We start from the raw sequence: 23,952 nt of genomic DNA, 5'->3' as shown, positions 1-23,952 counted from the left end.
AGTGGGGAGGGGCTGTGAAGAGATCTGGGCGGGACTGGGGCGGAGCTATGAGGAAGGGGTTACGTGGGGAGGGGCGCTTGGATTCCCCGGGGCTGATGGCTCTAAGGGGCGAGAGCTGTGGGTTAGGAAGGATTCCGAGGAGGGGGTGTCTGGAGGCCGTGGGCGCTTTCAGCCCGGGGTCTCCGTGAAGTGGGAGTGGGAGGCGCGGGGCAGGTGTCCGGGTGCAGCCCCGGGGGCCCCTGTTTCTGGCATTCCCTTTCCTCGCGCGCGCGTCCTCCACCCGCGGGAGCGGGGCCGTGGGGGCGGCCGTCTCGAGCATGCGCACCGGCTTTGCACCGCGCGGGCGCGGAGTCGGGGCGCCGGGACGCGGGGCGGCGCGAAGCGGGGCCCTCTGCCGCCCCGCGCTCCCATGTACGCCTTCTACTCGCTGCTCATCTACATCTTCTACAGCCTCTTCCGTAGGGATGGCGGGGCTGCGGTGGCCAGCGACCCCGGGGACCCCGCCCAGGTGAGCGGAGCGGGCGCTGCACAGCCCGCGACCCCCTTCTCGAGAGCGGGTTTTGCGGGCCCGCGCAGCGTACGTTCCCAGGGCGCCGACGCTGGGGAGGAGGGCCGTGCCGAGGACCCCGTCTCTGTTCTGGTGTTGGAAGCGGAGACCTCAGCCGCAACTCCCTTGGCCAGGTTCCTGGGGGGAAAGAGCCCCACAGGCTGGCTGCCTACCCACTCCTTCGGGGTCTCGCTGCTCCCTCCCTAGAGTGCCGGTGGCAAGTCCGGGGGTCGCCGCCGCCCCGACCAGCCCACGGCAGAACTGTGGACCGAGCTGACAGGCCTTGTCGGTAGGTGCTGTCGGTGCATCGGGAGAGCTGCGTCCCCGGGACCGTGAGAGAACCCTGCCGTCGGAGAGAGGGAGGGGTGCCCGTGACCTCTTTGGGAGGGAGGAACACAGCTGGTGCCTTCTGGTGGCCTACCCTCCAACACGTGAACCGCAAGCCTCCCTTTCCCGCTATCAGGCCTCACAGGCTGCTCTGAGTCTGAGGATGGGCCGGAAGAGGGAGCCGAGGGCCGCTCTACCGAGGTCTCCCTGGAAGAGGCTCTCGTGCGTCTTGCTGAGTTCCTCTCCGTCCAGCTGGGGGCGGAAGAGAGCTGCCGGAACCCTGACCTGAGCAAGGTGAGCGGTTTGCCGAGCGTCCTGCCTCGGGAAACTCATACTCTATCCATAGTCCTGGGTCTCCCCATGGCTGTCATCACCTCAGTCTCCTTCGCTCCGATTCTTATCTCCTTTACAGCCGAGCGATGTCCCCCCACTGTTGACGGTGACCGGTCAGCTCTTGGCCCTCCTGGCATGGATTCGGAGCCCCAGGGGGAGGCAGGCCCTGCCTCAGGGTATTCATCCAGCCTCGGAGGTGCAGCCTCCCACACCTGCTGGTGCGTAAGGAGTAGTGAGTTGAAAAGGGAGTGGAGGGAGCGAAGTCCAGCAGAGACTGAGTGGCTCGTTGTTCGGGGCCAATGCCCAGCCTTGCTCCCGAGGTGTCCCCTCCTTCAGGTTAGAGACCTGATCAGTCCTAACTGGGTCCACCCCACCCCAGGATCCCCACCTCAAGAAGAAAGCCCTTCCCTTTCACCAAGGGGTGAGGCCCAAGGGCAGAACCCTCCCCAGTTGGAGGAGGACCAGAGAGCTTGGCAGCGGCTGGAGCAGCTCATCCTTGGACAGGTGAGGGGCCCGGAAGGGCCCGGGACTGGGGTGGGAGGGAGTGGAAGGACATGCTGCATCCACCCTGTGCCCCTCCCTCCTTCCCAGCTAGAGGAGCTGAAGCAGCAACTCGAACTGCAGGAAGAGGAGCTGGGCCGCTTGCGCCTGGGCGTGGTAAGGCTGCTGGGGGTGGGGCTCCAGGAGGGGGACACGAGAGGGGGCCCCAGCTTTCAGGTGAGTTAGAGAGCCTCTTTCTCCGCCAGGGGGCGACAGACTCAGAGAAAAGGGTTCAGCATCTAACCCTGGAGAATGAGGCTCTGAAACAGAGCCTGAGCCTCACTCGGGACCTTCTGCTGCACTGGGGCCCTGGCCCCTCCACCAGGGCCCCCCAGGTATCCTCCTTAGCTGCTACCATTTTTGCAGTCTGGGGCTCCTGAACACTTGGCTTCCTGCAACACTGCCCACGCTTCCTCAGGATCTAACGCTGCTGGAAGGGAGGCAGGGGGACATCTTTGACCTTTAAGGGTCAGAGACTAGGATTGTGGACAGGCCCTGGGACGGTCTGTGCAAAGTTGCCCCAACAAGGGACCAATGCCCGTGGGAGAATACCTCGACCCTGTCCCATGGCTTTCCAAGTGATGGACCCCAGAAGAGCAGAGGGACTTGGGAAAAGGAGTCCTGTCTGGGGTTGGGAGACATGAATTCATGAGCAGCTCTGCCTGTCTGTTTGACTTCCCCATCCATGAAATGGGGCTGCTGGAGTGCCCCTCCCTGAGTTCCCTCCTGGCTCCATAGATGACACAGCTCCCACCCTTCCCACAGGAGGAGGCAGAGGCATTGGTGGAGCTCCAGAGTCGGCTTCAGGAAGCCCAGGACACCACAGAAGCACTTCAGGTCCAGGTGGGCGCTGAGCCCAGGGGCCGGGAAGTCTTGGTGCACTGGGAGGGGGGTATCTGAGGCAGGGCCTGGTAAGTGCCTATTTCCTCAGTGACAGGGGTGGAATTGGGTGGGACAGCTGGGGGTGCAGGAGGTGCAGCTGCAGGGCCTTCGGGGGGCCCTTCGGCAACTCCAGCAGGAGACTGAGCAGAACTGCAGACGGGAGCTGCAGCAGATGCTTGGGCAGCTGGCAGGTAAGGGCGGGGTCCAGAGGGCTCATGGGAAGGCCATGTGGTCTGGGCTTTCCCTCACAACAAACTCTCCCTGACAGGACTTCGGGCACGTATGGCCAGTCTGCGACAGGGCTGTGGGGACCTCCGAGGACTGGTCAGCACATTTACCCAGAGCTGTCAGTGTTCGCTCAGTGAGGCCCGGGGCCAGGTCAGGACCATCTGCCCTCTCTCCAGAACATGCTCTCTGGGCAGCCCAGTCACTGTTCTTCCATGGGGAGCCCTTGTTCTTTTTCCTTCCCAGCCCCCGGGAGCTGCCTGCTCTAATGGAGGTTGTAGGCTCTGGAACCAGAACAGCTTGTGATCTCACACACCCTGGGTGTGATCTCATTTCTGTCTGTGCAAACTGGGGGGACTGTAAACCCCTCATAAGATGGCCAACCCCAGAGGAGACAAAGGTCTTCCCATGATCCTCCTGAGATTCTGAGTCTCCATCCTGGGCCCACTGTATGATGCCCCTAGGGGCTCAAAGCCACTGAAAGTTGTAGGTCACCACAGCTGGTGGTACCATATTGCCCTCAGCACCCGCCCCACCCCCAGTTCCTTTGCTGCCCCCACTTCCTCGCATCCCTATTCCACCAGGTATCCTGGGCCCTGGGGGCTCTGTCAGCTGGAGGGGCTGGGACTCAGCTCCCTGAAGAGCAGCAGGGGCCCCCAACTGGATGCCCGGGGCGGCTGCTGGAGCTCAAGGGTATGGCAGGCTTGGGAAGTGGAGGAGTGGGGCGGCAAGCTGGAGGAAGTGGAGCCTCTGCACGCTTCGGGGCGTGGGAGGCAGCCTACTGATCTGATCTCCATCCCAGGAAATATCCGTGTGCTGTGTCGACTGAGGCCAGGGACACCCTCCAGCCTGGTGAGATTGGAGCCTGGCCCCAGCGGCACTGTCACCACCTGCTATCGAGGGCGCCAGCGTCGCTTCCGCCTGGACTGGGTCTTCTCTCCAGAGGCCAGCCAGGAGGAGGTGATGCTCCGCCCTTGCCCTGTGCTGACCTTCCCTCATACTGCCCCAGAGTCTGAAGAGGCTTCGGGTTTCCCCTTTCATCTGGCTTCCCCAGTGGCTGGACTTCAGCGAAGGGAAGGGAGCAGGAAGATCTGGGAGGCAGGAATGACAGCCTAGCTGGGTACCTCCTTTCCTTCCAGAAATTTCCATCTGCATCCCCCCACCAAGCTCTGCAGTTCCAGTGGAAACGAGCCTTTTCTGATTTAACAGGAAGGTCAACATTTTAAAAAGTAACTTTTTTACCAAGAAACTAAGGAAGATGAACTTGTCTGAGATGATGGTTACTGCTCATGCAGAGCTGGCTGCAGGGCACAGCTAGGGTGTTGCTGTGGTGGGGACACTGCTGTGACCTCCTTCCCCCTCTTCCAGCCCTGGGGGAGTGGGCCAGCTTTGAGGGTAGGCTCACCTCCTTGCCCTGTGGCCAAGAAGGCAGTGAGGGCGTAAGGGTGAGCAGGTGGTGTCCAGCCCCAGTGCTCTCCCAGTGCCTGGTGCAGACCCTGCTTCCTTCCCTCCTCCCCTTTCCTGCCAGGCCCACCAGCCACCTGGCCTTCGCACACTCCCTGTCTCTGTCTACATGCTTCCCCATCAGAACTTCCAAAGCTCAGGAAATGGAGGCTCAGAGCTGGGAGGGGATTAGGGAAGGGGCAGCGCTAACAGATTCCAACCTGGCCTCACAGGGACACTGTGTGATGAGTATTTGGCAGGTGGTCAGGGCTCCCTCCCCCACTTCCTGGAGCACCACAGTTGTTTTTCACCTATTTCTCTATTTCACACACTTCCCCTGGCCTCAGCCTGCATCCCAAGCTTTAGCAGCCCTGTGCAGGCCCCCCTTGTCCACTGCTTTCTGGGCAGCCCTCTGGACAGGGCTCTCCAGTTCAATGGGTCTGAATAAAGGAAACAAAGGCATCTTTCACTGAGCCCCCTCACCTGTGTTTCCCATCTCTGCAAGGGCACCACAGTCCCTCCATCACGGTTACCCCCAGTGCTTCCTTCCGTTCATGGAATCTTGGTGACCTCACTGGCAATTCTGGATTCTGCCCTCATTGTTGGCAGCCAACGCATGAGGCAGAACTCACAGGCTATTCAGTTGCCAGCCCCCCGGGCCACAAAAGCTGGCCATGTTGCTGCTCAAAAGGCTGCTGTTGGGGTCCGGTTGCCAACAGGATACAAGTCCCAGCCCCGCCTCCCTCTCAGCCGCCTCTCTGCACCCTTGCAAGGCCAGGGTTCCAGTGATCTTGGCTGGCCACCAACCTGTACACCTGTGGAGCCTTTCTGGGCTGATCATTTGTAAGCCAAATGCTGCTAGGCCTCTTGGTACATGCTCCCCTTTACTCCCTACAGCAGGTGCCACTATAGTCATCACCTTACAGAGGGAAAATCTTGGCCTGAAAGGACGATATGTGCTTTGCTTCCAATCACACCTGGGTTTGAACCTGGCAGCCAAGCCCACCATTTGGGCTCTTGGCTGCTGCTCCCTGGGCCTCCCTAGTGGACCTCAGAATTCCAGTGCCCTGCGTCTCCTGTTTCTTCTTTTGTCACATCCCTTCCCTTCTTTGCCTGGCAAATTCTTGTTAAATGCCACCTTCTCTGGGGAGCGTCTTCTACCTGTCGGGAGATCCACACTTTCACCATGCTCCCCTAGGGCCAACCTCCCAGGGGAATCAAGCTTCCTTCCAACTGTGTCTCAGGTCCTGGGGCTTAGGACTCCTCCCACCCCTCCTACCCCTAGGTCTTCAGGGAGCTGGAGCCAGCCGTGCTGTCCTGCCTCCAAGGCTACAGTGTCTGCATTTTCACCTACGGTCAGACAGGGACAGGGAAGACCTACAGTATGGAGGTGGGAAGGGGGGGACCCTGGGTGGCTCCTGGGGCCAGGGGCTCAGATGGGAGCCTGATGTGGCACCCCACCCTGTGCCCAGGGCCCACCAGAGGACCCTGGCATAGCTCCTAGGGCACTGCAGTCACTGTTCCAGGAGATGGGGACTGAAGGGCAGCACCGTGTGACTCTCAGCATGGTGGAGATCTACAATGAGGCTGTCAGGTCAGGGCCTGCAGCGCCTCCTCCGCACCCTGTGCCCTGTCAGTGACCCTAGGACCCTCAGAAACCAAGCCCTTCTCTTTCTCTGCAGGGACCTGCTAGCCCCAGGGCCTCCTGAGCGCCTGGCCGTGAGGCAGGGCCCAGCAGGCCAGGGGGGCATTCAGGTGGCTGGCCTCACCTACTGGGACGTGCCCGACCTAGAGATGCTTCACCAGGTAAGGCTGCCAGGGTGGCATTGCACTCACCCCACCCCCACCCACCGCCTCCCCGCAGGCCCTCAGGGCCCCGCCTGTGCTCCCACCTGGGGACGCAGACCCGGCAGCAGGCAGGCCCTATCGCTCCGCCCTCCAGATGCTGAGCCTGGGGAGGAGCAACCGGGCCACCGCCGCCACCACCAAGAATCCGCACAGCTCTCGGTCGCATGCCCTGGTCACACTGACACTGCGTACGGCGTCCCCACCGCGCGGTCCAGGCACCGCAGGTACCGCAGCGCGCGCCTGAACCCTGCGGGGGGCCTCGCAGCACCCGAAACCTGGGCTCCCTCCACGACGGGCTCGCTCGCCCCTGCAGGCACACTGCACCTGGTGGACCTGGCCGGATCGGAGCGTGCCTGGAAGGCAGGGGCGGCCGGCCCGTCGCGCGGAGACCGAGACGGCGCCCAGCGTCTGCGGGAGGCCCGGACTATCAACCGCTCGCTGCTGGCCCTGGGAGGCGTGATGGCCGCGCTGCGCGCCCGCCGGCCCCACGTGCCCTTCCGCGATTCGCAGCTCACGCGCCTGCTGCAGCCGGCGCTCGGGCCTGGCGCCACCGCGGTGCTGTTGTTGCAGGTGGGCGGCCGCAGGCGTGGGAGGGTGGTTTGCAAGCCCGGCGCCGCCCGCCCCGGGCCCGCCCACCAGCGCCGCTTCCCCGCAGATTTCCACGCGGCCCGAGGATCTCGGCGAGACCGTGTGCTCGCTCAAGTTCGCCGAGCGAGTGGGCCGAGTGGAGCTGGGGCCAGCCCGGCGCTGCAGGGCCCCGCGCTCCGGGACGCCCTCTTCGCTCAGCACCGACACGCCACTTACCGGGACCCCCTGCACTCCTACGCCGTCCCCCGGCAGCCCTCCGGGACCCGGCCCGGGCAGCGGCTCCAGCTTGGGCCTCGGGACCCAAAAGGACGCGCCCTTGTAGTTTAGCCCCTGGAGTTGGAGTCCGCCTCTGCCGGCAGAGGCAGCAAATCTCACGCCCTCACAACCTCCTCGATCTCTGGGGGGGCTCGCTGCCCCCCTCCCCCCCCCAGAGTTGGCTCCCCTGCCCCCGCGAGGAGTATCAAGCCTAGGGGCGTGATTGGCCCTCCCTCCCCCAGGCCCTCAGTTTCCTCCTTATCACCATTTGCTGTTATCTCGGCCCACAGCAGGGGATGAGAGAGCCCTGGGAGGTAGACCCCCGACGACCAAGTGCTTACCCTCCAGATCACCACCCCATCACCAAAAATCAGACTTGGCATTACAATGTTGTCTACTCCTTTACTGTTATCTTCCCCACTACCACCACCCAAAACGAGTAGGGTATTGATTTCTTTTCCCCAAAAAGGTGCTACCTCATTCCCAGGCAGATGAGGGAGGACAGGACAGGCTGGAGCCACCATTAGGTTCTCCCTCCCCCAGCGTGGAGCCAGGGAGAGGAAGTGACACATGGTGATGGATGGATGGAAGGAAGGATGGACGGACAGAGAGGGTCAGAGAAAGTGGGATCAGGAAGGGGCTACTGCAAGCAAAGTCCCCACTCTTTCCAGCCTTGCCTCTGGGGGTAGGAGAGGCATGACGGACCCTGGGGGCCAGGGTGGTGCCTAGCCACACCACCACCTTTGTGGGGTAGTCCAATAAATATTGTGGATTCTCAGCATCGCTGGTGCCTGGTGTTTCAAAGCTGCTGTGGCCACAGAACACCTCTGGGTCCTCTTGGCCTTGGTTCCCCAACAAGCCAGTGGTGGCAGGAAGGGGTAGGAGAGGGAAGCAGCCCCTGCCCCGGGGGGGGGGGGGGCCTCACAGGCTGTACCAGGAGAGTAGCCAGCCTGGGCTGGAAGCAGCTGGATCCTGGGAGTGGCTAACCCACACATCGTAGATGCTCTTGTTGGGTGGCACCCCCTGGAAGAGGGCATCTAGATCCCAGAGCAGCCCTGGGGGGGCATGGGTTTCAGGGGCCACCCCCCAGAAGGCTGGGCTAGTAGAAGGTGGGCACTGGGGACAAGATGTGGGTGGTAGCGGAGCCAAGGGCATTACCACATTGGGAGTGTAGATGGGCAAGTAGGAGGTGGGCAGCTGCCCCCAAAGTGAGGCCCTGTGACTCCCACCAGACAGTCCCCCAGCATCTGGGGAACCCTGCAGTAAGTGGAGGGGCCAGGCTCTGTGCTCAGGGGAGAGGGGTGAAGGCCTGCTGGTTTCCCCCTGCGAATTAGTCTCCCTATCTGTTTTTTTGGACCCGGGAAGGGGGCAGAGGGGCCACAGAGGCCTCTCAGAGCGCAGGGGTGGAGCAGGCACCACCTTCTCCCCACTGTGCCCAGATCCTGTGTGACCCGGGCTGCTCTGTGGCACCCCCTCCTTGGGGTCCCTTAGCAGAGACTTTATGCTGAAGCCCTCACTGGGCGGCTGCTGAGGACTGGGTGGTGGCTGAGGACTGGGCTGCGCCTGAGGACTGGGCGGCCGGTAGGGCCAGCCGTGCAGCACGTAGGGGCCCAGGTCCTTGGCGAAGGCTCCCCGCACGCCCCTGCTCTGCCAGCGACGGCACAGGGCCGTGTTCTGCAGCCGCAGCGCCTCGGCCGGGATCAGGCTCACGTCGACCGCCCAGAAGTTGCCCTTGGCCTGGGGTTTCGCAGGATCTTTAGGCACCTGGAGGGGGTGGGGAGGCTTGGGTGGGGCCGTCCGACCCCAGATACTCAGGATTTCCGCCCGGGCTCCGACCCTCGCCCTACCCCACCTTGCGGAAGCATCGGTTGGAGGAGAGGTTGTGGCGGATGGAATCCTTCCAGCCCTCGTAGTCGTCCCTGAAGAAGGGGAATGCAGCCTGGACCTGACGGATGATCTGAAACACGGACCGGGGGTGGGTGCCTGGGCCGGCGCCCTGAACCGGGACGCAAAGTGGAGCAGCACCGCCCCTCCCCCACAGCCTGACTTAGGAGCGTCGCGCCGCCCCCCCCTCCCCCCCCCCCCCCCCCCCCCATTAACAGAACACCTCTGCGCCGGAGGGAGAAAAGGATCGAGGGAAGGGTCCTGCCCGAGCACCTCAACTCCTTCCCCCCTGGTGCCCAGGCCGGGACTGGCCCCACTGACTTAGCTGGGTAGGGTAAGGTGGAGTCGGAGGCCGGAGCCTGAGCTTAGGAATAGGTGGGGGACGGGTCTGGAGAGAAAGGTCCAATCACCGAGTGTGAGGGAGAATGGGGGTCCCTCTCACCTGGGCCAGCTTCAGCCTGCGGGAGGGTGCGGCCTGGATCACCAAGGCAATCATGGCCAAGTAGGTGTAGGGGGGCTTGTCATGACGCAGGTATCTCTTCTTCCTCCTCTTGGGGGGCTGCGATGACGACTCCGACCCAGGAAGCCCCAGGCGTGGGTTGCTGCAGGGCCCCATGCAGGGGAGGCAACCAACGTGGGCAGGGGCCTGGCCCCGTGGACGGCACAAGGCAATGGGGCTATGTAGCGTGAGGCAGGGCTGAGGGCCTGAGGCCCGCGGGTCTGGCGGGCCAGACCCTTTATCATTCGGATGGAAGGGGGAGGGGAGGGGAGGCAAAAGGAGGGACGAATCGTCGGTGGGGGAGGGGAGCATGCAGAAGGCTGCCACAATTAGCAGGTTTCAGTTAATCTGGAAGGGAGGGGCAGGGAAGATTCCAGTGGGGGCTGCAGGCAGCCACCCAGGGCCTCATTCCTCACCCCTGGGCTGCCTTAAGCACCCCCTACAAGCTGGGAGGAAAAGCCTTTGGAAGGGGCCAGTGACCCATAGTTACTTTATCCTGTCTGTCTGGGTTGGCCCTCAGGCTCCCATTTAATAGATGAGGGAGTTGATTTACTCAAAACTGACCTGCCAAGAATAGGTGGGGCCTGCCGGGAGTTCAAGGCTGAGCAGCTTCCAGGGCCTAGATGGTGGTCTGGGAGGGCTTCCTGGAGGAGACTCAGAACAAAATAGGGAGGTAGTGGATTCAAGAAATTTTCCCGGGGGTTGCTGCAGGGCCCCAGCAGATTCCCAAGGTCTTGGAGGCCGCTTTCCTCACCTCCATGGTGCCTGTTAACAGTGGGAGCTGAACAGCTCTCATTATTAACTGTGCACCCCTCTGGCCCTGGGTGAGCTGGACCTGTCTGGCTCCAGAGGACTTCTTGGAGGCAGGCTTGCCTCTCTCCTCCTCTTTTGGTCCTCTGGGTCCAATCCTCTTAAGGTTGCTACCAGGACGATGCCTCTCGTTCTTCTGGGGGCACTTGGGCAGTGCTCCTGGGTGTGTGTGTGCGCGCGCGCGCGTGCGTGGGGGGGGGCGGGGCGGAGAAGTCTAGCTGGAGGGGTTTAGGGGTTTACTGGACACCTCTTGGTGCCAGACCTTGAGGATAGAGCTTCATGGGTCATAGTTCCTGCCCAGGGGAGTGTGCAAGGACCATCTGGCTTCACTCTGGACAGGAGTGAGAGCAGGTGCATTGCATGAGTACACAGGAAGGGATTCTCAGACAGCCACAGGGCCATGAAGCTTAGTCTAGATAGAAGATGTTCCCCAGGCAGGTGGAGGCTGGCCTGAGTGGATATGGGGCACTCTAGGTAGGAGAGTGGAGGCTGAGGCTGGGGAGGTCTGAGGGGTCAGCACTCGCTGCTTGGGCCTGGCTAGAGCCTCTGAGGGTTTTAGCTGGCACAGGACCTTCCCTAGAAGTGCGGTTCCAGAAAAATGCCTCTGGCAGGTGTCCTGATACTGACTGGTCCTCTTAACTCCCAGACCCTATTCTTCTCTTCTTACTCTTCAAGTTGGCTCCACGCCCAACATGGGGTTTGAACTCATGACCCTGAGATCAAGAGTCACATGCTCTACTGACTGAGCCAGACAGGTGCCCCTCCCACACCCTATTCTGTCCCTTCACCTTCTCTCTGGCTATCTGATCTGTTAAGGCCTTTGAGTCTGTCAAGACCTATGCTCTGTACCATGCCCCAAGGCCCAGCCCTGCTCCTTACCAGCAAGTTTGGCCAAGGGGGTATCAGGCCCAGGACACTAGCAGTGGTGGCTGATGCTGTTATCACTATGATATGAAGTATATCACTACTTCAAGAATTCAGCTTTTCTTGGGCAGTCCCCCCCCCCCCCCCCCGCCCACATTATACTCTTAAATGGTTGAAAATCTGCAGTAGGTACCCAACTGATGGAAGGTGCTGAGGGAAGGCATGAGTGGTAGAGGTGCACTGGAGGAGGAAGTTTGGGGCTGAAAAGGATGATGTAATGTGAAGTTCCACACACTCCCCTCATTCTCAGACTCTCCCTTCAGATGTCACATGGATTCCCTTGAACTCCGATGTCACCTCTTTTAAGTTCCCAGAGCTCTAGTTGAGGGGTCCTTGTGTCTAACCATGCTGTTGCTATCTATGGCCTCCTAGCCTCACTCCATCAGCAAAGACGTCTTTCTCTCCTACAAGTCTTAAGTCACCCCTCCCTCCCTTACGGGTCCTCCTTTGCTTGGTTTGACGTTCAAGGCTCCTTGTGTCCGGACTACTCATATCTGACCATTCTCCTCCGCTCTCCCAAACCACCACCTTCCCGTTGCTCCAATGCACCGGGTCCTTCCACCTATAGGCATGTTTCCCCCTCTGTTCGTGATGACTCTGCTTTGTCGGGTGAACCCCGACTTTTCCTTAAAAGCTCAGCATAAATAGATGACCGCCTCCCGAGAGCCTTTTGACTGCTTGCCCTTTCCACCCTATCCGCGCCGAGGATGCCCCTGCTAGAGGTTCACACAACACCGCGGACCGCCAACCTCCAAGGGCAATCCCCGCCCCCTGGCAGCTCGGCCATGCCCCCTGGCTCCCAGGGGGCGCCGCGGCTTCCGGCTCTGGGCGGTGCGGCCCGGAAGTGTAGCGTTGCCATGGCGAGAGCCGGGCGCGGGGCCCGCCCCCGCGGCGCCCAGAGGAACGCGGGGCCGACTGACCGATCGCCGGGATCTGGTCGTCTACGCTGCGGCGGGCTGCGCGAGGCGGAAGGTGAGGCGCGCACTTCCGGGGCCTGCGGCGGTAGAGGGGACCCGGCCAGGGGGAGAGAGGGGCGGGGGGAGGGGGGCAGAGCTGAGCGGGCAGGGGGGAGACGAGCGCGGTAGAGCAAGGTGAGAGGTAACCGAAGGCAGGGCGCCGTGTCTGGCCGGCACACGGAGAGGCCAGGCCCAGGGCACAAGTCTGTCCAGGCTCCAGTCGGGTGCCGAGGGCGCCAAGGGGTCAGGACCGGCTTCTGGAAGTGGCCGCCTGTGAAGGCCGCCGGTAGGGCTTTTCACGTTTTGTCTGTGGAGTTGTTTTCATTTTTGCAACCTGTTGGCCAGGTGGGCAGCGCCAGACTTATCTCCATTTGCAGCCAGGAAATGAAGGCCGGCGGGAGTGACACGCCCGGGCTTTGTGTGGGCTTTGGAGTTCGGCCAGAGGAGAAACTGGAGCCTCTCAGGGCTTCGGGTGACCTCACTCGTGGGGATCCTGGGCTCCTCCTCACAGACTGGGGTCAGAGTGAGAAGCTCTGCCGTGCGGAGAGTGCCGGGCCGTGTGCTCCAGGCCCGTGGCGGAGTATCCGTGACTGGTTTGGGCTCCTCTGGGTCCTGGAGCAGAGGCTGAGGCAACCGTGGGATTAATTTCCATGGGTGCAGAGAGGGGAGGCGTGCATGGAGCCATGCCAGGCTCAGGGAAGCCTGAGAAGGGCTGGCCCTCCTCAAAGCTCCGGCCTTACTTTTCCTGGAGCTTTAACTTGAGGGGGGAGGTGGCTGTGGGAGCACCGTGCTGCCCTTGTCAGTCCCTGTCTTGGCCGAGCAGTGAGCCCTCGTGGGTGTCCTCGCTGGGCAGGATTGGTGTGTTTCCCTGAATCCCAGAAATGCTGAAGAGGCTTGTGTGCTCCTGGCTGTGCTGCCTAGTGCGCTTCAGGGGCACCGAGGGGAGCCCCTGCCTGGAGCTCTCGGGCCAAGTTACGGAAGGGGCTGGTGGCTGCCTGAAGGAGCTTGCACAAAGGCTACCTCTGGGCTCCTCATTGTGAGGCTGTGTCCCCCTTTCTCTGCTCCCCAAGCTCTTGCTCAGAGCTGGGATGGGGAAGCTTTAGAAAGTGCTTCCTCCCTTCCCTTCCTGTGCAGGGGCTGGATTTCCTCCCTGTTGGCTGGAGCCTCCTCCCCTGGCTCCGCTGGTCAGTCATGGCCTCATCCCTCACCTGCTCGGGGTGTGCCTGGACTTTGCTCTCCCTGCCAGGCACCTAGGAAGAGGGCCGCTGTGCCTCTAGGCTCTACACTGGGATCTGTGTTCTAAGGATTGGAGTCCTTGTTCTCTTCCGACAGCCTGTCTCCACTGTGTGTGTTTGGGAACTTCAGCCTATAGCACACCAAATACAAGGGCGCATTTGGCTGGGTGGATTTTGGCGGCAGTGGTAACATTGATGTGTCCCCACTCTCCCTGAGAGCGCTGTCATGAGCACGCTGTGAAGGCGCACACACGGGTCGTGTCTTTCCACAGTGACGGCTTTATTCAGTCACCCAACAAGGCTGACGCCATCATAGAGCAGGTTCTGGGTTCCAAACGCAGGGACATTTCGCCACGTGATTAACTTGGCTTCTTCCACGGCACCCGGAGCAGAACACGAGACAGGCCGCACGACAGACCAGGCAACGGAAGGGGGTCAAACGCCAAGTCAGTCTGCGGGCGCACAGTGGAGAGGAAGCCTCGGTCCCGTCCGAGCCAGCTCTCGGCACTCACTGCTCATGACGTTCAAGCCCTGAAGGGTCTCGGGGCTGTTCGGAGACCGGTCGGGCAGAGGCCTCGGCCGCAGCTGCCCTTTTGAGGTGGTCACACATAGAGGGGTCGTGTCTGAAGAGTCTGACGGTTTGCTGCAAAAGTCTGCCCCTTTGAAGGGGGTTTAGTTGGTCCCGGGGCCCCAGCGGACCTCCTCTGCTTCTGCTTGTCGTCAGTTCCGGGGTGTCCGCTGATGCTGGTCTGGCCGAGATCTCGTAGCGGCGGTGTCCTTCACTGCCTGTGTCGCTGCTTGACACAGGCCCCCGCTGGACCCGAGTGACTCCACCTTGCTGTCTGCAGCACCCCACCCTGGTGCCTGTGCCACGGTTCACTCGTTAGCCAAAGTAAGACATCTCGGAGGCTCTTCCCTCACCTCCAGGCTCTCTCAGAACTTCTTCCCAGATATTCTTGATTCTGGCTCTTCCTGTCCATCCCTTCCACCACATAGCCTGTCTCTGGGATCATAGCAGTTGCCCCTCACTGGTCTTGGCTCTGTTGTAGCCCCTTGCCCCCCTTCTTCTCATCTTAGAGTGATTGATCTGAAATGCAAATCTGATTCTTGTACTTTGCTTCTTGAAACTTCCTCGTGGGCTTCTGAATAACACTCACCTGTCTGTGCAGACTAGTTCCCATCCTGTGCCCCTTCGGTTGACCCCTGAGCACTTTTCCATGTGTGTGTTATGCCGCCACCATACTTAACTCTTGTGTGGTGGTGGAAGGGAGAGAACAAACCTTCCCCCACCCCTTCTAAGCTCTGTGACCTTGGGCAAGTTCTCATCAACAGAGCAGCTGAGAAAGAAGGACAGAGAGATACAGGAATGTCCGGCTCTCCAGATGCCCAGGGGAGAGGGTCCCATGGAGCAGGCACCCTGTTAGGGCAGGTATAAAAAGGTCCGATGGGGGATGTTGGATTCTGGGCTGTGTCCTTCCTTGGCAGCTGTGACAGACAAAGCACATTGGTGCTGGCGGAGAGCACGTGGGAGGCGTGGGAGGCGGGGTCATGGAGATAAGGCCCGCGGATAAGTCTTCAAGGAAGTTTCAGTGTGAAGGAGAGGAGAGTGTGGGGGAGGTGGAGGGATGGGAGTTGGCTTGAATAGGGAGGTCCATGGAGGTCCAGAAGCATTTGGACTTGGGCAGAGGAGTAACTGATGACTTCAAGGTCCCTGCAGATAGAAGGGGGCTGGGCTGCAGAGTGGAGGTGGTTGCACTGAGTGCAGAGTGGCTTGAAGAGGCCTGTGTCTTCTCCACGCTCAGCCCCAACTTGCCGTCCCAGGATTCCCTGAGGCCTGGGCCTTTCTTTGATATGACCATTATGGTTTTGTTGACTTTGCGTGATATGCTGTGTAAGCTTCACCTCCCCCACCCCCCTAACCAGAACCTCTTCCTGTTTTGAAGGAAGGGAGGATGGTGTGGATGCAAGGGACTCCCTGGGAGCCTCCAGGGTTCAGATGAAGGCTCCGTCTCCTGCAGAGCCCTCCCATTGTACAGGTAGGTTTCAACGTCCCTCCTTGTGCATCAGGGCCGGGGGCAGAGCCTTGCCATGGCTGATGAACCTCCTGACACACCCATATGCGCCGCTGAGTGATGGTCTCTTCCATCACACCAGCTCCCCCACAAGCTCAGAGTCTCCTGGGTTACCTTCGGTCAGGAAGTGCCAGGAGCCCAGTTACTGAGCACTTCCTGAGAGTCAGGCATGAGGTTCAGTTCCAAGAACATGGGGGGGAAGGACATGGCAAACGTTAGAACAGAGTGAAAAGAGGAGAGTGACAAGGTAACCACAGAAGACCTCTAAGGAGGTAATGGTTCAGTTGCAGTCTGAGTTACAGAAAGGGAGTAAGCTACCCTAAGATCTGGTGGAAGACCCTTCCAGATACAAGGAACGGCTAATGCAAAGTGGGACTGACGCTGAAGATGGACACATGCTAGACCAGAGGTTGGCAGGGCGGTGGTGGTTTTTTTCTGTGAAAAGCTGGATAGCAAATACTTTAGGCTTTGCAGGCATGTGGTCTCCGATGCAGCTTCTAAGTCTGCGACTTTGTGGGAAGGGAGCCCTAGACAGTACAAATGCGAGTGTTCTCTTTCAACAAAACCTTATTCGTCGATGTTGAAATTTGAGTTTCATATCATTTTCATGTGTCAAAAAATACTTTTTTCCCAGTTATTAAAAAATGTAAAAGTAAGTCTTAGCTCATGGGCTGTATAAAACCAGATGGCAGGAAGTAGTATGCCAGCCCTGTGCTAGACACCGAAAATGCTGCGCCAACTCACTGAATCCTCCTCAGGACATTGTGAAGAAAGGACTATTACCATTCCGTTTATGGATAAGAAAACTGAGGAAAAGAGGTCAAGAAACTTGACCGGTTTCCTCAGCTTCCCACTGCTTCAAACCCAGAGTTTGAGTCTGGTTCCTGAACTCAGCTCCCAGCCACTGTGGTCTCTGGAGCTGGAGGTTTCCGAGGTGTAGAAAGCAGAAAGCAGGAAGCAGGAAGCAGGTATAGAGTGGAAGGTGGAGAGGGAGGTGTGCAAGGAGATGGCGAGGCCAGCAGGGGCCAGACCACACAGGGTGTAGAGGCCAGGATAAAACTTTGGGAATAGGTACTTTTTTTCACATCAAACTTTATTGAGGTGTAACTTACATATAATCAAACATCTATTTTAAGTGTGGTCTGTTGGGTTTTGGTAGATGTACACATCTTTGTAAATCCACCATAGTCCAGATGTACAACATTCTCCCACCCTCAGAAGTTCCCTCATTCCTCTGTGGCCAGTCCTCCCTCCACTGGGCCCCAGGCAACTACTGATCTGCTGTTTCTGTAGCTTCAGTGTCCCTTTTTTAGAATTCACGTAAATGGAATGCCGTGGAGTGAACACTTTGTGTTTGACTTCCTTCACCAGGCATAATGTTTTGGAAATTGAGGTGGTACAGGTATCAGTAGGTCACTCTTTGCTGCGCGGTTCCACCGCATAGATATACCGTTATTTGAGCTATAGGTACGTCTGTCGATGAGCATTTCGTTTCTCTCCAGTTTGGGGCTATTGTGAATAAAGCTGCTGTGAATATTCATGTATACAAGTCTATATGTAGATGTATGTTTATTTCTCTTGCTGAAATGATAAAAACGATGGGTCGAAGTGTATAAGTAACTACATAAGAAAGTGCCAAATTATTTACCAAAACGTTTGCTATCATTTTATGTTCCCAGTTGTTCCTTGTTCTCAGTTCAGTGTTGCCATCCTTTTAAAGTTTAGCCATTTTCGTGGATGTGAGACGGTAGCTCATTGAAACTTTATTTTACATTTCCCCAATGACCATGGTGTTGAGTATCTTTTCAAATGTGTTTTACTGGCCATTTGTATATCTTCTTTTGTGAAGTGTCTGTTCAAATCTTTTGCCCTTACAATATGGATTGTTTATCTTATCAAGTTTTAAGAATTCTTTACATATTCAGGATGCGAATTCTTTGCCGTATATATACATATATATGTACATATATATATATATATATATATGTATGTATATGTATATATGTATATGTGTGTGTGTTGCAAATTTGTTCCCACAGTCTATGGCTTGCCTTTTAATTTTCTTACCAGGATCTTAAGCAGGGGACACTTTTAATTTTGATGAAGTCCAGTTTGTCAGTGTTTTTTCCTTTATGGTGTGAGTAGAGGTAAAGGGTCTTAGTTTTCCACATGTATATGCTGTCATTCTAGCACCATGTTTTGAAGACCATCCTCTCCCCATTGTGTTACCTTAAGATCTTTGTTAAAAATCAATTGAGATGGGAATGCAAGCTGGTGCAGCCACTCTGGAAAACAGTCTGGAGGTTCCTCAAAAAACTAAAAATAGAACTACCCCACGACCCAGCAATTGCACTACTAGGCATTTACCCACGGGATGCAGGTGTGCTGTTTCAAAGGGACACATGCACCCCAGTGTTTATAGCAGCACTATCGACAAGAGCCAAAGTATGGAAAGAGCCCAAATGTCCATCGATGGATGAATGGATAAAGATGATGTGGTTTATATATACAATGGAGCATCACTCGGCCATCAAAAAGAATGAAATCTTGCCATTTGCAACTACGTGGATGGAACGGGAGGGTATTATGCTAAGCGAAATTAGTCAGAGAAAGACAAATATCATATGACTTCACTCATGAAGACTTTAAGAGACAAAACAGATGAACATAAGTGAAGGGAATAAAAATAATATAAAAACAGGGATGGGGACAAAGCATAAGAGACTCTTAAATATGGAGAACAGAGGGTTACTGGAGGGGTTGTGGGAGGGGGGATGGGCTAAATGGGGGACGGGCATTAAGGAATCTACTCCTGAAGTCATTGTTGCACTATATGCTAACTAATTTGGATGTAAATTAAAAAAATAAAATAAAATTGATTAAAAAAATCAATTGAGGGGCACCTGGGTGGCTAAGTTGACCATCGGTTCTTGATTTCAGCTCAGGTCATGATCTCATGGTTGTGAGATCGAGCCCCACCTCGGGCTGGGTGCTGACAGCAAAGAGCCCACTTGGGATTCTCTCACTCTTTGTCTCTCTCTCTCTCTCTGTCTGACCCTCCCCTCCTCTCTCGCTCGCTTGCTGTCTCTCAAAATAAATAAATATTAAAAAAAAAATCAACTGACAGTTTATTCGTGGGTGTATTTTCAGGAATTTTCTATGTTGTTCATTGATCCTATGCTAATATCCCACAGACCTGATTATTAGAGCTTTATAATAATTCTTGAGATCAAGTAGTGTAAGTTGTCCAACTTGTCTTCTCTCTTTTTTATTTGAGAGAGAGAAAGAGTGAGCGAGCATGAATGGGGAAGAGGGGCAGAGGGAGAGAGAGAGAGAGAGAGAGAGAGAGAGAGAGAATCTTAAGCAGGCTCCCTGATCAGTGCAGAGCTTGATGTGGGGCTCAATCCCACGACCCTGGGATCATGACCTGAGCTGAAATCAAGAGTCAGATGCTCAACCAACTGAGCCACCTGGGCGCCCAGCTTCTTCTCTTTTTCAAGTCATTTTGGCTCTTCAAGATATTAAGCAGTTCTATATAAATTTTAGAATTAGCTTGTCAGTTTTTCCAAATGGCTCTCTGGGATTGTATTGAAGCTTTAGATCTATTTTGGGGAGAATTGATATTTTAACAATATAGAAAATAGTATATTTCTACATTTATTTAGTTCTCGGTTGTTAACCATAAAAGTAAAAATGCATTTATTTTGCCAGCAAAAATTTGTGTTTATTTGTGTATAGCAGAGAATTGCAATCTGGGACAAGCAAGCCATAGGCAAGTGTACACAAGGAAGGGGAGGAATAGAGCAAAGCAGAGGACCGCCGTTTTATAGAGGAGAGGGGGGTTGGAGTAAACTGGGGGTTGTAAGTATACTGGCTTATCATTGGCTGGGCTATTGCTGCAGGAGAATGAAATCTTCTTGCTAGGGTAGTAAAGCAGTAAGGCTGGGCACGGTTTGTCTCCTCCTAAGAGATGTGCAATTGACGAGCAGTGGGGCGGGGTCAGCGAGGGCTCCCCCTGCTGGCCTTCCGACTGCCTTCTCATTACTGATCCTCACATCCCCTTTTGATTAAAATCTCTCTTTGCAGGCGTCACTAATCAAGAGGCAGGTTCTCCACATTTGCTGGTTTTGCCCCTTAGTACCAGGGAAGACTTTTCCTGATCGTCATGTCCTATGTGAGAAGGAAACTGCACAGCATTTCACTTAAGGCCACATTTGAGTAACAAAGAAGGTTAGGACAGAGAACTCAAAGGTACTTCCCATCTGTCTTCCATATATTTTTTTTATTAAAAAATTTGTTTAAGTTTATTTATTTATTTTGAGAGAGAGTTAGAGCAGAGGAGGGGCAGAGAGACAGGGAGAGAGAGAGAGAATCCCAAGCAGGCTTCACACCATCAGCATGGAGCCTGGTGTGGGGCTCAAACTCATGAACCGTGAGCTCATGACCTGAGCCTTACCCAACTGAGCCACCCAGGCGCCCCCATATTTTTTTAAGCTTTTTTTTTAATGTTTATTTATTTTTGAGAGAGAGATAGGGTGCAAGCAGGGGAGGAGTAGAGAGAGAGGGAGACACAGAATCCAAAACAGGCTCCAGGCTCCAAGCTGTGAGCATGGAGCCCGAAGTGGGGGCTCGAACTCATGAACCACGAGATCATGACCTGAGCCGAAGTTGGACGCCCAACAGACTGAGCCACCCAGGCGCCCCCACATCTTCTTTATCCATTCATCCATCAATGGACATTTGGGCTCTTTCCATACTTTGGCTATTGGTGATAGCACTGCTCTAAACATTGGGGTGCATGTGTCCCTTCAAAACAGCATACCTGTATCCCTTGGGTAAATACCTAGTAGTGCAATTGCTGGGTCATAGGGTAGTTCTATTTTTAATTTTTTGAGGAACCTCCAGACTGTTTTTCCAGAGTTGGCTGCACCAGCTTGCATTGCCACCAACAATGCAAAAGAGATCCTCTTTCTCCGCATCCTCGCATCCTTGCCAACATCTGTTGTTGCCTGAGTTGTTAATGTTAGCCATTCTGACAGGTGTGAGGTGGTATCATCTCATTGTGGTTTTGATTTGTATTTTCCTGATGATGAGTGATGATAAGCATTTTTTCATGTGTCAGTTGGCCATCTGGATGTCTTATTTGGAGAAGTGTCTATTCATGTCTTTTGCCCATTTCTTCACTGGATTGTTTTTTGGGTGCTGAGTTTGACAAGTTCTTTCTAGATTTTGGATACTAACCCTTTATCTGATATGTCGTTTGCAAATATCTTCTCCCATTGTGTCGGTTGCCTTTTAGTTTTGCTGATTGTTTCCTTTGCTGTGCAGAAGCTTTTTATTTTGATGAGGTCCCAATAGTTCATTTTTGCTTCTGTTTCCCTTGCTTCCAGAGACGTGTTGAGTAAGAAGTTGCTGTGGCCAAAATCAAAGAAGTTTTTGCCTGCTTTCTCCTTGAGGATTTTGATGGTTTCCTGTCTTACATTTAGGCCTTTCATCCATTTTGAGTTTATTTTTGTGTCTGGTGTAAGAAAGTGGTCCAGGTTCATTCTTCTGCATGTTGCTGTCCAGTTTTCCCAGCACCACTTGCTGAAGAGACTGTCCTTATTCCATTGGCTATTCTTTACTGCTTCGTCAAAGATTAGTTGGCCATACGTTTGTGAGTCCATTTCTGGGTTCTCTATTCTGTTCCATTGATCTGAGTGTCTGTTTTTGTGCCAAAAATGTTTATTTATTTTTGAGAGAAAGAGAGAGAGACAGAGTGAGAGTGGGGGATGGGCAGAGAGAGAGAGAGGGAGACACAATCTGAACCAGGCTTCAGGCTCTGAGCTGTCAGCACGGAGCCCAATGCGGGGCTCCAATTCCCAAACCGCAAGATCATGACCTGAGCCGAAGTCGGATGCTTAACTGACTGAGCCACCCAGGTGACCCCACCCCCCGCTTTTTTTTAGTGTTTATTTTGAGAGAGACCAAGTGCGCGTGCACATCCCAACACAGAGCTCAATCCCACGAACTGTGAGATCGTGACCTGAGCCGAAATCAAGACCCCCAGATACCGACTGAGACCCCCAGATACCCCTGGAGGTCTCCACCTAGACCTTCATGAAGGCAGAGGAGCACGCTGAGGAACTAACCAGGTGCATTTGAGAAGGTGCAGTGACGGTATAAACATGAAGCGATAGCTGATGAATTTTGTGCAAAACAGCAAAACTTCAAAGATGGTTTAAAACAGAATTGTTATCTCAAAAGAATTGTTTGGAACTAAACGTGTTACAGATCAGATAGTATAGCCTATAGGGTTGCAAATTCAGAGACGTGAATTTGAATAAGAATCCAAAGTCAGTTAATATTTCAGTTGAAAGAAGACTTTTGTGAATTCTGAACCTTCTAGCCCTTCAGAAAAAGCAAGTGAAAAATTAATTTCTCATGGGATCACGGTGAGGTTGTTTCTGAAGGGCCATAATCATAGAAGTTTCCCCCTTTCCCAAGGGCTTGGGAAATGCAGACAAGGGCATTGTCTTTCCATGAAAAAGAGATAAGAAACAACAGTGAGAAAAAGGTACAGAGGCCTAGTCTGGACATCTTAGGAAAGCTGTCTCTTCAGATGCCGTCTGCCTCAGTTTGGGGGGGGGTCTTTATTCCAGGTGACCAGATGTGCAGGGCTAGGCAGGCTCTGGTCCTTTCTTTAGATGTATCACGTGAATCCAAGAGTCTCTTCCGAAGACTTTGGTGAACAAAGGGTGGTTACAGGACCTGATAAGGGCCTTTTCAGAGAAGTTAGAGTCTAAAATGTTCAGGTTACAAGGTGTGATGCTCCAGGTCATTGTCTCCTGGGAATGCACGGTGAAGAGATTATCAAAGCATGGTTACTTCTTTTTTCTTTCTTTAAGGATTTTATTCATTTTTTTTTTCAACGTTTATTTATTTTTGGGACAGAGAGAGACAGAGCATGAACGGGGGAGGGGCAGAGAGAGAGGGAGACACAGAATCGGAAACAGGCTCCAGGCTCTGAGCCATCACCAGCCCAGAGCCCGACGCGGGGCTCGAACTCACGGACCGCGAGATCGTGACCTGGCTGAAGTCGGACGCTTAACCGACTGTGCCACCCAGGCGCCCCAAGATTTTATTCATTTTTGTTTAAGTAATTTCTACACCCAGTGTGGGGCTCAAACTCATAACCCCGAGATCAAGAGTCACATGCTCTACCAACTGAGCCAGCCAGGCTCCCCAAAGCATGGTTGCTTTTATTAGAAGCAATTATAGCTTTACAATATTGAAATACATCTTCTTTTTTCAACTGTCAGTCAAAGGAGGGAGAAGCCAAGTGCACTGGATGTCTTATGACTACCTCAAAGGCTAAAAACTTGTGAGTTTCCAAGGGAGTGAATCTGAGGTTTAGAAGGACTAATGGCAATGCTTTTAGCCAAGGTACTTGGAGGGTCCCTACCAACTGTGCTAGTTGAGTTTCAATGCCACAGTTAGTACATCCAGCCAAGTCTGAGGATTGAAGGTGGGGTACAAACTGAATGTGTTGTTGAACTGGCCAGTGAAATGAGTTCCCTGATGACTGCAAAGTTCAAGAGGAGATCCCTGGGTAGGGATAATCTTTTCTAATAGAATGTAATTTTTTTTTTTTAATGTTTATTTATTGTTGAGAGAGAGACAGAGCATGAGCAGGGGAGGAACAGAGAGAGAGGGAGACACAGAATCTGAAGCAGGCTCCAGGCTCTGAGCTGTCAGCACAGAGCCTGACACGGGGCTAGAACCCATGAACCTTGAGATCATGACCTGAGCTGAAGTCAGACGCTTAACCGACTGAGCCACCCAGGCGCTCCCTTTTCTAATAGAATTTTAGCCACAGAAGAAGCATTGGCCCGTCTAGAAAAGAAAGCTTTGGTCCAGTGAGAAACCATACAAACCATGACTAAAACATATATATTTATACCTGTGAGATGGGAAAGCTGTGTGAAATCCACTTGTGTGAACAGATTTCCCTGGATTATACTTTGGATTGGTGGGAAAGCAAGGTAGACGCTATGGGCACCCTTTCTTCTATTTCTCCACAGATAGTGGTTCATGAATGCTACCATTCTGTCAGTAGACCATGATTTAATGCATGTATGGAGGGAGGTAGTGCGAACTTTAGAATCTCTGGGAAGGCTGGATTGTTATTTGGTTCAAACCAGAGTTCTCTTCTTGTTGAGCCAGTAATTACTAGATTTCCAATACTGTTTTTCATCTCTGGGGCCAATTCTTGGATATCTCTTATCAACTTTTCCAAATCATCATTTGGGAGAACATCCTTTTGGACCATGACGAAGGTTTTGGCCATTGGTTTCCTTGAAAGCAGCATTTTTTTCTATGGAAAATGTTTCTGGTTTTGTCATGGATGAAGATACAAGCTAGAGTAAGCTGCAGAGCTCAGGCTATCGTGTTGGAGTGGCCGGAGGTCAAGGTGCCATCTCAGTGACTTCAAGAGGGTGCAATAGTATACCCAGCACCATATTTACCATTTTCATCCTTTATCGTTTTAACATTTAAAAAAAATGTTTATTAATGTTTGAGAGAGAGAGAGACAGAGACAAAG

At 54.8% G+C, this 23,952-nt stretch overlaps 3 protein-coding genes across 6 annotated transcripts in view; 2 read left to right on the top strand and 1 right to left on the bottom strand.

Annotated features, from left to right (window-relative positions):
- The first annotated feature begins 372 nt into the window (after positions 1-372).
- Positions 373-7,781, top strand: KIFC2 (kinesin family member C2). 2 transcript variants are annotated; one of them, XM_027063592.2, is made up of 19 exons: positions 373-508; positions 755-836; positions 1,011-1,168; positions 1,287-1,425; positions 1,587-1,711; positions 1,799-1,864; positions 1,954-2,082; positions 2,513-2,590; positions 2,706-2,820; positions 2,898-3,007; positions 3,439-3,547; positions 3,657-3,814; positions 3,994-4,067; positions 5,583-5,652; positions 5,770-5,891; positions 5,980-6,103; positions 6,240-6,369; positions 6,459-6,715; positions 6,801-7,781. In XM_027063592.2, the coding sequence occupies exons 1-19, from the start codon at positions 410-412 to the stop codon at positions 7,053-7,055; spliced, it is 2,400 nt and encodes a 799-aa protein (XP_026919393.1). In that variant the 5' UTR covers positions 373-409; the 3' UTR covers positions 7,056-7,781. The 2 variants fall into 2 exon arrangements, with proteins under 2 accessions (XP_026919393.1, XP_026919392.1); XM_027063591.2 differs by lacking the exon at positions 3,994-4,067 and having other exon boundaries at positions 5,583-5,687; positions 6,801-7,780.
- On the bottom strand, positions 7,371-10,344 carry FOXH1 (forkhead box H1). The gene is made up of 3 exons (XM_027063593.2): positions 9,315-10,344; positions 8,841-8,945; positions 7,371-8,752 (listed from the first exon to the last, which is right to left on the bottom strand). Exons 1-3 carry the CDS (start codon positions 9,681-9,683, stop codon positions 7,910-7,912), a joined length of 1,317 nt encoding a protein of 438 aa, XP_026919394.1. The 5' UTR covers positions 9,684-10,344; the 3' UTR covers positions 7,371-7,909.
- Positions 10,345-11,920: 1,576 nt separating this feature from the next.
- The window catches only part of PPP1R16A (protein phosphatase 1 regulatory subunit 16A), a 37,746-nt gene continuing 25,714 nt past the window's right edge, over positions 11,921-23,952 (top strand). Inside the window, exons 1-2 of one of the 3 annotated variants that reach the window (XM_027063584.2) lie at positions 11,947-12,077; positions 15,240-15,332. The gene's annotated coding sequence lies outside the window, so the exon portion shown is untranslated. Of the gene's footprint in view, positions 12,078-14,021; positions 14,189-15,239; positions 15,333-23,952 lie in introns of those variants that run through there. The other 2 variants (XM_053208147.1, XM_027063583.2) reach the window with 2 other exon arrangements.

The sequence above is a fragment of the Acinonyx jubatus genome, chromosome F2, assembly GCF_027475565.1.
Source record: "Acinonyx jubatus isolate Ajub_Pintada_27869175 chromosome F2, VMU_Ajub_asm_v1.0, whole genome shotgun sequence".
Classification (NCBI taxonomy): Eukaryota; Metazoa; Chordata; class Mammalia; order Carnivora; family Felidae; genus Acinonyx; species Acinonyx jubatus.
Note: the sequence above shows the minus strand (reverse complement) of the source record. Positions and strands in the feature narration are given on the sequence as shown.